Source organism: Pleurodeles waltl, chromosome 6 (genome assembly GCF_031143425.1).
Source record: "Pleurodeles waltl isolate 20211129_DDA chromosome 6, aPleWal1.hap1.20221129, whole genome shotgun sequence".
NCBI classification, from domain to species: domain Eukaryota; kingdom Metazoa; phylum Chordata; class Amphibia; order Caudata; family Salamandridae; genus Pleurodeles; species Pleurodeles waltl.
In genome coordinates, this window is record NC_090445.1 from 233,005,740 (window position 1) to 233,018,894 (window position 13,155).

Consider the following 13,155-nt stretch of genomic DNA (forward strand, 5'->3'; position numbering starts at 1 on the left):
TTTTCTTTTTATTCTAAGGTTAATCTATATAAAATTCATATTATCTGCTTTTTAATCTAAAGCGCAATAACTGGATACTTGTGACTAAAACAATGTTATAACAATAAGCGCTGCGACTGCGATGAACAATTGCAAAAACATGATGTAACATATGCCGTACAACTGTGTTGCCAATGTACTAAACACTACTTAACACTGTGAGCATTGCACACTAAAATATGTTGCACTGAAACGAATGCCAAACTATGACAAAATGTAAAGTTTAAAAAAGCTAGTAAACAGATTTATGAAAAAAAAAAAAAAGGAAAGCAGCGTTAGCATTGGCCGCAGGGCAAGCTGGAAGCCGTTGATGTACTGGAGCCAGAGGAGTGGAGCAGTGAGGAAGAAAATGTTTATTTTTCTTTTTTTCCGTTTAAAAATTTTTTTTTTAAATTGTTATTACTTTTTTTGTCATCCCCCCGTGCCACCACACCCCGACCCTTTTCCCTCCTGCAAGCCGTGACTACATGTAACTACCCTGTTTTAAAGAGCCCTTCATTCAGACATATGGTCCCAGCTTTCACACAGTCATGGTGAAGGCAAAAGTAGGAATTTATGCAGAGGTAACTGGTAAAACAGAAATCCTTAAAAAATGTATACATACACATGAACACACAGAGGGGCTTTGAGCCAACCATCTTCAGACATTGGTTTGTTTGAGTTTCATTCAAATTCTTCTGTCCATTTTTTCCTTTTATACATCGATCTTCCATTCCTTCTTTGTATTGTATTTATTTGGTGGTGTTTAGTTTTAGAGCCCCAGCAGCTACTCAGACAGTGCTGCAGGGCTCCTTGCTTGCCTCCCATGTCATCTGCAGTGTCCTTCTTATGAAACCATTGCTTCTAATCTGGGAAACAATTTTGGAGTATTGTTGCACATAGTGTGTAATAACTCAACCATTCCACAAGTGGCCAAACATTTAGCAGCAACAATTTACCATTTTTTGAATCAGTGCAATAGTGCATATATCATACAGTGATGCCCAATAATATACAAGGTACCATTACAAAATGGCCACCTGGTTCTGTACTTACTGACCACCCATCTTGGAATCGTATTGTTCATAGTGTATTGTTGGTTTATCATCCCAAGATGACCAACACTTTAATTCTAAGTTTGAAGGCCATGTTAGAACTTTATAACAATAGTAAAGTATGTAAATTACCATTAAATAATAAATGCCTCTCGCTGTGCCTATTTGTTTACTTTTCTTTTTTTTATTATTAATTTATTGCAAGCATATTTAGGTAGCTGCATTTTTCCTACCATTGTGTTTTTTTTTTTTTAAATGTATCTTGCATATGCCTGTTGAGTATGAATGTGTGTTTCATTGTGGACGGTGGAGTTGGTGAGTTGAAGGAAGTCGGGGTTACATCCACACTCCCTCTACTTTTTGCAGTGCGACATGCAGAACTAAATTTTAAAAAATCATATTTTGATTGAAAGCCAAATATTTGCTCTTATTTCTCTTTGTCCCATATGTCTCCATCTTTGGGCATGCTCCTACTAAAGGTGGACATTTTAATCTGCTTATTTTATTATTCATCAAAGTTTCTCTTTTTCTTCCCGTAGTCTATGCAAGCAGCGAGGTGCCCTACAGATGAACTATCCTTAAGCAACTGTGCAGTAGTGCATGAGAAAGAATTCCAGTCAGGCCTGTGAGTATATCCTTCTACAACATATCTGTTACAATCAGCAAAGTATGTAGTATATTTTCTGTATTGACAGCATTATCTGATCTGAAATATGTCATTTGCAAAGGTCATTGTGAAGTGCATATTTACCCTAGAGCAGGGGTCTCCAAACCTTTCTGTAGTGAGAGCAACTTTCAATCAGTGAAAATTGTCGTGAACTACTAAAGGCCAAGCAACTCGCACAAAATATACTTGAAACAGTGTCAGAGCTGTTGATCGGAGTTGGTGTAAAGTGTGGCAGGGGGAGTTCAGGGACGTTTATGGGATGACAGAAATGATTGAAATACACTTTGGGCCACAGATAAACCTGGTACTGGGCAGACGTTTTATGACCTGATGCAACAAAAACATGAAACTGAGAGCATCACCTTTACATAAATGTGCTTGGGCTGTGGGAACTTAACCTTGCCATGACATTGTTTCTTTTCTCCATCTTGGGGTTTAACATTCAGATCCTGTTGGAAAATAGCACCACCATCCATTACATCAAAATAAAAGGCAGTGTACGTTGGGGGACCCTATGTTGGGAGGTGGTTAACCTGTGGCATTGGGCCCAGCAACATGGACTTTTTCTGGTAGGGACTCATCGTACTACCTCAGTGTGAGGCTGGTTGTTAGAGATGGGGGTCTCTAGTTAACAGTGGTTTGCACCTAGTCCAAGTAGGGACCCTAACTCTAGTCATGGTAAGAGAGTCACACAGCTAAGATAACCCCTGCTCTCACCCCCTTGGTAGCTTGACTCAAGCAGTTAGGCTTATCTCAGAGGCAATGTGCAAAGTATTTGTACACACCCACACAGTAACACAGAGAAAATACTACAAAGTACTCCACACATGTTTGGAACAATAGCCAATATTTATCTGAGTAAAACAAGACCAAAACGACAAGCATCCAACATGCACAAGTAAAGATATGCATTTTTGAAGATTAAATGTCGGATAGTGCTTAAAAACACCATTGCTCCAACTGGCGCTATCACAACGACTTGGTGAAGTTGCTTCCAACAGTTGAGTACCAACTGCGAGGGAGCACGAGCTGGCTACAGAGTCGTATAGGCCCCGGCTACAGTACCCTGGAAAATGATGAGGAAACAGACGTTGCACAGTGTTGGGGAGGTGAGGCTTTGCTAGAACTGGTGTGGCATCTGTTCCTTACTGGCACCAGGCAGATGAGACATTGGTTCCTTGCGGTTGCAGAGGAGGTGATGCGTGGTTGGCAGCGAGGTGTTGGTTCCTCACAACAAGGCGGGGGTCGAATCCAGCAGGTCAAGATGTGAGGCGTCAACTTGGTGGTGTCGCGTTCACACATGCGCCACAGGTGCTGTGGCGGAGTTGGGTGACACAGACTTCTGGACTTACGCGTTTGCGGGCTTCAAAGGTGCTGTGGCAGTGTTGGGGCCTGTGTTGTAGGTTGTGGTCCGCACACTCATTGAGGACTGCGGCTCCGTTTCTTCTGGGTTGCACCAGAACTCAGTCCCAAAGGCATGGTAACCGGATTTGGCACCCCTCGGCAAGTCAGGACTCAGCAAGAGAGCCCACATGTTGGCAGGTGAAGTCATTGATGGCCCTGAGATGACTTAACAGGAGGCAATCTCAGGTCAAGCCCTTGGAGAACCTTGGAAAGCAGGATGTAGAAAAGGCCAGTCTTTTCATTCCCAGGACAGAAGCAACAGACCAGCACAAAAAGCAACATGCAGAGTCGCAGTCCCTCCTAAAGCATCCAGCTTTTCTTCCTGGCAGAATGTCCTCAGTTCAGAAGTGTTCTAACTATGTGGTGTCAGAGCTCGAGGACTGATACCCATTTCTGTCTTTAATGCAGGCAAACTTCAGAGAGAAACCTTTGTAGTGCACAAAACCCTCCCTTTCCCTGCCCTGGCCCCAGGCACACTTGAGGAGGTTGGAGACTGCTTTGTGCGAGGACAGGCACAGCCCTATTTAAGGTTCAAAAGCCTGCTCCTCCCACCGGTCTAGCTCAGGAAGACCCATCAGGATATGCAGGGCACACCTTAGCTCCCTTTGTGTGTCTGCCTAGAGTGAATGCATAAACAGCCCAACTGTCATCCCGACCCAGACGTGTATTCAGCAGACAGGAAGAGGCACAGAATGGTTAAGGAAGAAAGTGCCCACTTTCTAAAAGTGACATTTTCAAACTTACATCTTTTGGTGAAGTTGGTTTTTGAATTATGTTTTTAAATTGTAAGTTCTGTGACTCCAAACTCCATATCTCTGTATGCTTCCAATTGGAACTTATACTTAAAATATATTTCAAGCAATCCCCATGTTAACCTGTAGGAGAGATAGGTCTTGCAATAGTGAAATACTAAATTAGTAGTATTTCACTATCAGGAAATGTAAAACACACCAGTACATGTCCTATCTTTTAAATACACTGCACCCTGCCCATGGGGCTGCCTTGGGCCTATCTTAGGGGTGACTTACAGGTAATAAAAGGGAAGGTTTGGGCCTGGCAAGTGGGCGCACTTGCCGGGTCGACAGTGCAGTTTAAAACGGAACACACAGGCACTGCAATGGCAGACCAGTAATTGCTGCAGGCCCACTAGTAGGGTTTGATTTATAGGCTCTGGGCACGCATGATGCACTATACTAGGAAATTACTAGTAAATCAAAATGTCTGTCATGGATAAACCAATACAATTTAGACAGGGAGCACTTGCACTCTAACACTGATTTGCAGTGGTAGAGTGCCCAGAGTCCTAGAAACAGCAGAAACGAAATTCAGCATAGGCTCAAAAACAGGAGGTCAGAAGTGAAAAGACTGGGGAAACCACACCAAGAGCTGCCAAGTCTAACACTGGTGCTATTAGTTGTTTCTCATTTGAGGACAACATATGGGAACTGCACCCTATTGTTCATCTCTTCACCATGGCCCAGAACAGAAAGTGTTTTCGGTTATGTCATACCCTTCCCTCAAAATAGTTCCTTGGGATATGACTTCAGATTCAACTGGTTGCAGGGCATCCACTATACCTTTTGGCCAATTCCACTTTGGATGGAAGTTCTGATTGCCCCATATTGGGCATGGAGGACCTGTTATGCCTGTCTTCTGTCACACTGCATTTGACCACCTCTTCCTTTCCTGCACTGATTGGACCTGCTGTTGTAGCAAGATGGTCAGGTCCTCTAGCCCCATCTGCTTCCACTGTTCCTACACACTTGGAGATTGCATTTTGCTAGTTGGCATCCTTCTACCTTGTCGAAAAAGTAACATATTTCATCTTGGCTGCCAGGAAATCCACTACAAAATCCATTAATGCAGTTCCAAGTCAGAAGGTTCAGATCTTACTTAAGCCTACCTTTCAAATGTCCTGTGATTCTCATTGTCCTTTGCACAGCACCATCTTGCAGTGGTTAGAGGTAAGGGTTAGGGAGTGTGGCTGGGCGCCGGTAGGGTAAGACGGGAGCTGCGTCGCTCCCCACTAAACTCCACCATGTAGTGCCATCCTGCCTACTATTTGCCCACAGACCCCTTGCCAACTAGTGAGGGGTGTTGCCATACAATGGGGGCATTGGCCACCGCAGCTACTGAGGGCTTGAGTGCAGCCCGGGCAATTTTTCTTCTCTCTGGTGGGGATCTGGATGGCCACTCAACAAGGTGGTGGCGCGGCCCGACAGGAATTAAATCCCTCTAAGCTGACACAACTGCTGACCGGACCTCACACTGAGGTCCGATCTGCGAAGAGAAGTGTGCAGAGAAGGTAAAATCTGGACAGGAGGGCACTCCTGCAACGTCAAGGACCCTGGAGTTCCCAGCAGCAGCGGTGGCAATCCAAACTTACTGAGGCAGCGAGGTGGCAAGCAGCGAGGTGAGGGGACTGCCGCGACTGCTGCCCCGCAAGCCAGATGCGGGTGCCTGATGGTAGTGGGCTGTGCATGCCATAACAGCCCTCACCTGTTTCTTCCCATATCACTGAGCTGCTGGCTGAAAGGCTGGGGCGAGATTGAGATGATGAACACTCTAACATCTTGTTTTCATGTGCACTTGGCAATGTTGAACTACATTGCACAGTTAGGGCACATATGGGCCCACTTGGCCCCCCTAGACTGGCAACTGCATTTTGGGAGAGGTGGCATGCCCTCGCCCGGGCCATCACTACTTCAGCATCTGTGTGAGTTGCCTGTGGCCACTAGGCAGAGGGGGACCTCTCTGGAACAGTGTCCCCCCTTGCTCTCCTTCATGTCAACAGTGATCTAGACCCCATTGATGCACCCTTCAAGGAGAGGCCCATGAGTTTCTCCATTCTGAGTACATTGCTGGACAGATACCATGGTGACAGTACTATCAGAGCTTTGAGGATTGTAGATTACACCCCTAATTTCACCGTTGACCTAGGGAGCCAAGTGATGACAGTAGAGACACAGTTGGGGTTGCCTCGGACGGGACACGGGAGCAACACAATGGGTAAAAACACTAAAAAGAAAGATGTAAGTGATCTTGGCCCATTTCAGGAGTCGCTCTCTTCTGGCATGTAGGGAGAAGCAATAAGTGCTGGAGCAAAGATGGGTGATCACCCTGCTGCCACATTGAACACCATACTACAAGCTATCACCGCCTTGCATGAGTCACTAGAGTTGGAAAATCAACACCATGGAGACTGACCTGAGGCTTTTAAGAGACCATAGTCGTAGACTAGCGGAAAGGATCACCACTACAGAGTGCTCATTGGATGACATTTCCCCTGAAGTGTCCTCCATGCTAGAACGGATGTCATACAAGGAGGGCAGAGTTAAGACTCTAACATTGAGGGCAGAGGCCGGAGGAACAATATTCACATCATAGAACTTCTGGAATGTATATAGTGTCCCAACGCAAACATGACTGGTTTTCTTGAGACATGACTTAGAGACAAAGTGGCCCTAGAGGGATTCTCCCAGTTCTATGCCCTTGAACAGGCCTATTGAATACCAGCACTGCCTGGAGTGCCTCAGTGGCCGGTAGTAACCAAACCTCTACAATACAAGGATCATGACCATCTTTTAACCCATGCCAGGCTGAAAGGGGATATTATGGTTGAAATTCAGAGAGTGATGATATTTCTAGGCTTTACCAGGGGCATCCAGAAGCAGAGGGCCTCCTTTATTGATGCTAACATCCGCCTTTGAGCTCTGGGGCTATCCTATGTCATTCTGTTTCCGGCCAGACTCTGAGTCATACATGGGAAAGAGATGCTATTCTTTACTTCCCCTCCACAACTATGGTATTGGATCGACCGTCTTCCCCAGAGCACAAAGGGTATCACCAGGAATAATAAAACAGCCACCTGATGACCTCCTGGGAGGGGGGGGGGAGGTGGTCTCCTTCTTCTCGCAGGTTCAGCAGAAACAACAAAGTGGTGGAGGAGGTAGCAGCACTCAGTGTAGCAGGCTCTCACCCTCCTTCAGTATTCGACAAGGACGACAAAAGGGACACTGATTTAGACCACGTCTCTGTCTCCACCCATAACTCAGAGGACTACCTACCATATATTGCACCTGGCACATCCAATGACATTTTTTGATGTAAAGATTGATTGTTGCAAACTGCGCTCCCTGGCTGAGAGCATTTCTGCTGGAATGCACGGCGACTAAGCCACAGCTCTGTTAATTCTTTTAGATTAAGTGGGCTCATGTATTCTGTTAGCCACTAGGATGGTGTGAAGTGCGGGGGAGGTGACCCAAGTGGCGCACCCCCTCCTCCCAATCTCCTCCCCCCCACCCCAACAGTTAGTTGGGCTCACCAACCAGGAAGCACATTAAATAGAGAGCAGAGGGCATGGAATTCTGTTAACCCTCTGGCTGGGGCTCATCAACTAAGAAGCACATTAAACAGGGAGCATCAGGGCATGCAATCCTGTTAAACAACCCTCTGGCTGGGGCTTACCAACCAGGAGGCACATTAAATAGAGAGCAGAGGCCATGGAATCCTGTTAAACAACCCTCTGGTGACTGTTCAGACAGTGAAAGAGAAAGCAATTAAACTACAATTAGAATGCAAGCACCAGAACCACTAAAGATGTCTGATAGGTGTTTTTCACATCAGTTTTCAGGGTGGAGTTCGTATGCTCAAGAATACAGTATTAGACTGGGGTGCGGTTGTTGAAGTGGTGCACTTCAGTTTTTAGGTCTTCCTACAGAAATATTTTAGTCCCCTGTTGTTGAAAATCTCCTGTGGCCAACACAGTGGGCTTTGGGTCAGACCATGGTTTTCAATTGGTTGACTTTCTTGCCCAAATCATTTGCATGCAGCTAATTTTATGGCTTTTCTTTCTCCTCCTGTGTTTTTCTCCCTGCCCTGGTGGATATCTTCATTACTTCTTTGATTGGATGACTTTTGTTCTTCCACAGGTTTACATCCGGGAACTACTTTTTTTCTTTCGCTCCCAGCACTGCATGGGAGTGGATGTGTTTTCTAGCTCTTCCTTCCCTGTGTGGTACACCCAAAGTCTGTCTTTTGCTTCCCTTCGCTCTTTAGTGTACAACTCTGTTTTATTTTTATTTTAACACAACACCCCATGCTAGATTGTTGTCCCACCGCAGCTGCTGCCACTCTTTGTTTTTGTCCCCAAAACCAGCTGAATAACCTTCCAACACACCCACACTAGCTTCACTATTGCTACAGTCCCTGTCATTTTCTTCCTTTTCTTTTTAAACTTGATCATTTGTGGGTCCCATAGCTGCAATGTGGTACTCGGCTGCCCTTTTAGATTAACAACATTTCTAAAACTTTTTTTAGTATTTGTTTTAAATACTGCTGCAAAACGAGAGTTAGCAGTCTTGGAAACGTCACCATGCTTGCACACATATACATTGCACGTTTTTATTTATTTTTGCTGATGCTTTCTGCCATGGACAGTATTCATAATGTTTTCTTTATGCTGAACAGCCAGAAAAAAAATGTTGCAATCCCACTAGGCCTGCATTGGCAAAGCCAAAAGGTAATACCTATTTGCTTTGAGAATGTTTGTTGAGGCATTGAGTTGAAAGTGCTTTCAGGACATCAAGTCTTCAATTGTAGTAGGTCTTTTACAAGACTGGTTGTATTGAAGTGTAGATATTTTGCGGAAGGTGTCTCTACAGGGACAGGTACTGCATGTTAATTCTGAGTGAGCACCATTCTTTTGGGTGGAAAATTAGAAGAAAAACATATGAACTTTGCGACTTATACCCTTTTGGGAGGCTAGTAGTCTGATGTGAATGTCAGCAGCAGAGGTAGGCATACTTTAGTGTTGGCAAATACCTTATGGGCATTGTATACTACTACAAGGGTTTCAGTCTCTTGCTCTGCCATAGGTGGAAGCCCTGTTGGTACTTCTTTTTTAGTTCTTTATATTTGATATTGGGCCCCATTTGTGGAGCCAGACTGCAGTTATGTAGTCAAGTGTTTTTAATCACCTTGACTGGAAGTTTATGTTGTGTTGCAATGTACTTAGACTATTTTCAGTAGGGACAGGTTAACCTGACGATTTTAGTTTTTGGAGGTGAAGACCTAATCCTCCACTAGGTCACCTGGGAACACAATTGTAGCCTAAGAATGCATTAATGATAGCAAGCAAGCTGGGCTCCAGCTCTGTCTTTGATTATGTTTCTCCCAAATTGTTTTTGCCATTTTACTTTTTTCCTTCACCTAGATTTGACTTAGGCTAACCTTGATATAGAAATGGTAGGATTTTAATTATTTTTTGGGACGTCTTCACAGAACTTGTTCCAAAAAGCTTTAACAAATTGAAAAAATGCCTGAACTTTATTCTAAGCTGTGACTATTTACCTTGTGTTTTTCTTGGGGTCTGGAAATTGATGATGCGGTGGTCTGCAGTGTGCATCTAGCCAGTGGCACTCAGTCCTTCCCTTTATGGAATACTGCAAGCTGACAGATGTTTGGAGTAAGTCTGATGTACAGCCAGGTGGTTGTTAGCTAACATATGGCCTATACATAAATGTGTCAAGAATGAGATTGTAATCACCTCCCAATGTTATTACAGGATCTTGGTAGACTAGAAACCTTCTACTGATGCTCTCATATAGGTCTGGAAAATCTGCACATGGGCCTGTTACACAGTTCCTACTAATAAGACTGCGTTGTAGGATGACAGCTTTTTAGAATGTAGGGGACTGAGTCCTTCCACACCACCAGACTGTCAGCCCAATTCCTGGCTGTCACATAGCCTCACCCAAACCCTAATGGGCAGACTTTCCCAGGTAACATATGTACTCTTTCATCTTTTCCCAATTGCTTAGGTCTGTTTTGGATTTGTCTTTTTTTTTTTTTTTTTTTACTTTGCCTGCAGGGATGTGGAATTCCTATAGCCCGACACTCGGGACATATTGTTTGGGGTCAAGGGCAACAAGTTTTCATTTTTATTTTGTCCTTGGGATAAGTAGGCCTAACCCCCTGCAGCAAAAAACCTTTGGCTGCCAGATGCAGGGAAGAGAACTATCTGCAGTTCAGGTAATATGTGTGTTCATATGTTAATGCTGTCAGCACTTGTATTTATGGTTCATTAATGGGAAAACCTTTATTATTAGCACTGTAAAAAAAACTTTTAAGGCCACACTGCACTACTGACAGTAGTTCCAGTAGAAAACAAAATGTGTAAACACTTGTTTGAAAAGTTTAACAATATGAGGCTAAGTATAATGCTCCCAGAATACTCTCTGATTAGATGCAAATGTTTTCAGAAACTTGTAAGCAAGTGTGACGATTCTTTGCTTTCAAAATAAAATGTTCAGGAAAAAAATGCAAGTAGATAAATAATTTCTTTACTACTACGAAATTTTAGGTGTTATTTCTTTGACGCGTAATTTAGTAAAATGTGTTGATGCGTGCTATTATTTCCAAAAAATATTCCTGATGCAAAATCACTGTAACCATTTTCAACAAGATTATGGGAAGCATGAAAATAAACCAGCACTGGCAAAGCCAACCGATCCAACATTTGTTGTGAGTCTTATGATTTTGTCAATGTGCGTCTTGTTATGACATGGCTTTTGTAACACATTTTTTGGTCTCAATAAGCACACATTGCCACCAGTGGCGAAACAAATGCCCCACAGCCCCTGCAGTGCTGGGGGCCCCCTCTAGAGCTCCCCACCCCAGCACAGCACCTGCCCTGAGTGAATCTGGGGGGCCCTCCATGTTCTTTGTAAGGTGGTCCCCTTCAGTTTTGTTACGCCACTGATTGACACAGTAAATCATGGCACTGAGCAAAACTACTGTGTGCCAATATGCTCCTAGAAGAGCAGAAGGAGATCACTCCGTTAGCCAACCCATAGATAGAGAACAAGAAGTTTTAAAAAACAAAGGGCCTGATTACAACTTTGGAGGAGGTGTTAATCCGTCCCAAAAGTGACGGTAAAGTGACGGATTTACCACCAGCCGTATTACAAGTCCATTATATCCTATGGAACTCGTAATACGGCTGGTGGTATTACCGTCACATTTGGGACGGATTACCACCTCCTCCAAAGTTGTAATCAGGCCCAAAATGTCTTGGTTAGCACCAGACCTAATTAAAGTAAGTCACAAAAGTGCACCCATGGTATATGTCTTTGAATTAGTGGCTTTGATGAATTCACAAGAATTTACAGAAGTAGACCAAGAAATCGTACCCCCAGAAAATATTTGTGAATTGTATTTTAGCATGAACAAATATGCATGTGTAGATTTGCTCAGGTGAAATCTATCGAGCGTTTAGAAGTTCACTTTCCCTTCAACCACTTTTTTCCGTCAACCATGGAAGAACTTTTACTTCTGCCATTTGCAGGAATACATTTCCATCATTTCTCAGTATGGGAAAAGATTAGAGAAGAGCTGGTGAAAACATGCAAGTTAGTAGATTTACAGACTCAAAGGCATTCCAGCCCTGGAACTATTGCTTACTGCTGCCTCCAGCCCCAGTATGTAGATCTGCGAAAAGGTGGCAAAAGAAGGAAACTGCTATAGTATGGATGGAAATTGTCTTTTTTGCCTCTACTTCCTATGTTTTGACTGTGTGCTGGACTGTGTTTTTGGTACTCTGGGCACTTTACCACTGCTGACCAGTGCTAAAGTGCAAGTGCTTCCTGTGTAAATTGTAGGTGGAATTGGATTCTCCCTGATTGGCACATTTGATTTACTGGGAAGTCCCTAGTAAAGTGCAATAGAGGTGCCCAGGGCCTGTAAATCAAATGCTGCTAGTGGGCCTGTTGCACTGGTTGTGCTACCCACATGAGTAGCCCTGTAAACATGTCTCAGACCTGCCACTGCAGTATCTGGGTGTGCAGTCTTGCACTGCAAATTCGACCTGACAAGTGTACCCACTTGCCAGGCCCAGACCATTTCTTTTCATTCACATAATGCACCCCTAAGTTAGGCCCTAGGTATCCCCATGGGCAGGGTACAGTGTAAGTTAAAGGTGGGACATGTACTGATGTGTTTTACATGTCCTAACAATGAAATACCGCCAAATTTGGTTTTCACTGTTGCAAGGACTATCTCTATTATAGGTCAGCATGGGGGCTGTCTTTAAATAACTTAAGTGCAGTTTACCTTTGGGAGCAGATAGAAATAGAGTTTGGGGGTCTCTGAACTCACAATTAAAAAAAATTATCTTTTGGTAAAGGTGCTTTTTAGATTGTCAGTTGAAAATGCTACTTTTAGAAGTTGGGCATTTTCTTGCTTAAACCATTCTGTGACTCTGCCTGCTATTGTATTCCCTGTCTGGGTCAGACTGACGGTTGGGCTGTTTGTGAATCTCCACTAGACAATGACACAAAGGGAGCTAGGGTGTAGCCTTCATATCCTGATGGGCCATCTGGGCTACAGTGGAGGGAGGAGTGGTCACTTACACCTGAATGGGCTGTGCCTGCCCTCACACAATGCAGTCTCCAGCCCCCTGGTGTGTGTTTTGGCCCAGGTGTGGGCAAGGCAGGATCTTGTGAACTACAGAGACTTTCCTTTGACGTTTGTCTACTTCAAAGGCAGAAAGGGATATAAGTAGTGGACCCAAAACCCCAGGTTTTCAGATCACTTCAAGGATTCAAGAGGAACCTCTATCAAGGTGAAGAGCTGAAGGAGAAATGCTGCCCCTGCCTGGGACTGTGCTTTGTTGGGCTATCCTGCAGTTGCCGCTTCTGCCTGAGAAAGGGGGCGAAGACTGGACTTTGTGGTATATTTCTGCTTGTGAAATGTCTCCAAGGGCTTGGACTGAGCTTGCCTCCTGTTTTGAAGCCTCAGGGCCATCAAAGATGATGCGCCACCTGCCTTGTTGCTGAAATCGACACACCACCTGCATCGCGGCAGGGAAATCAACGCATCACCTGTATCCTGGCTGGAGAAACGACACAACACCTGCTTGCAGCCGCTGAAAACAAACCAAACCCCGCAGTGCGGTTTTCCATCTCCGTGCGGCTGGATTCCGCATGCATCATTGCTGTGTGTCAAAATCAC

General features: G+C 44.4%; 1 protein-coding gene across 1 annotated transcript in view; it reads left to right on the forward strand.

Annotated features, from left to right (window-relative positions):
• Nucleotides 1-13,155, forward strand: part of NSF (N-ethylmaleimide sensitive factor, vesicle fusing ATPase) — a 593,422-nt gene that overhangs the window by 130,369 nt on the left and 449,898 nt on the right. Inside the window, exon 2 of the mRNA XM_069237976.1 lies at nucleotides 1,613-1,698. Within this exon, the coding sequence (XP_069094077.1) occupies nucleotides 1,613-1,698 (86 nt within the window). The remainder of the gene's footprint in view (nucleotides 1-1,612; nucleotides 1,699-13,155) is intronic.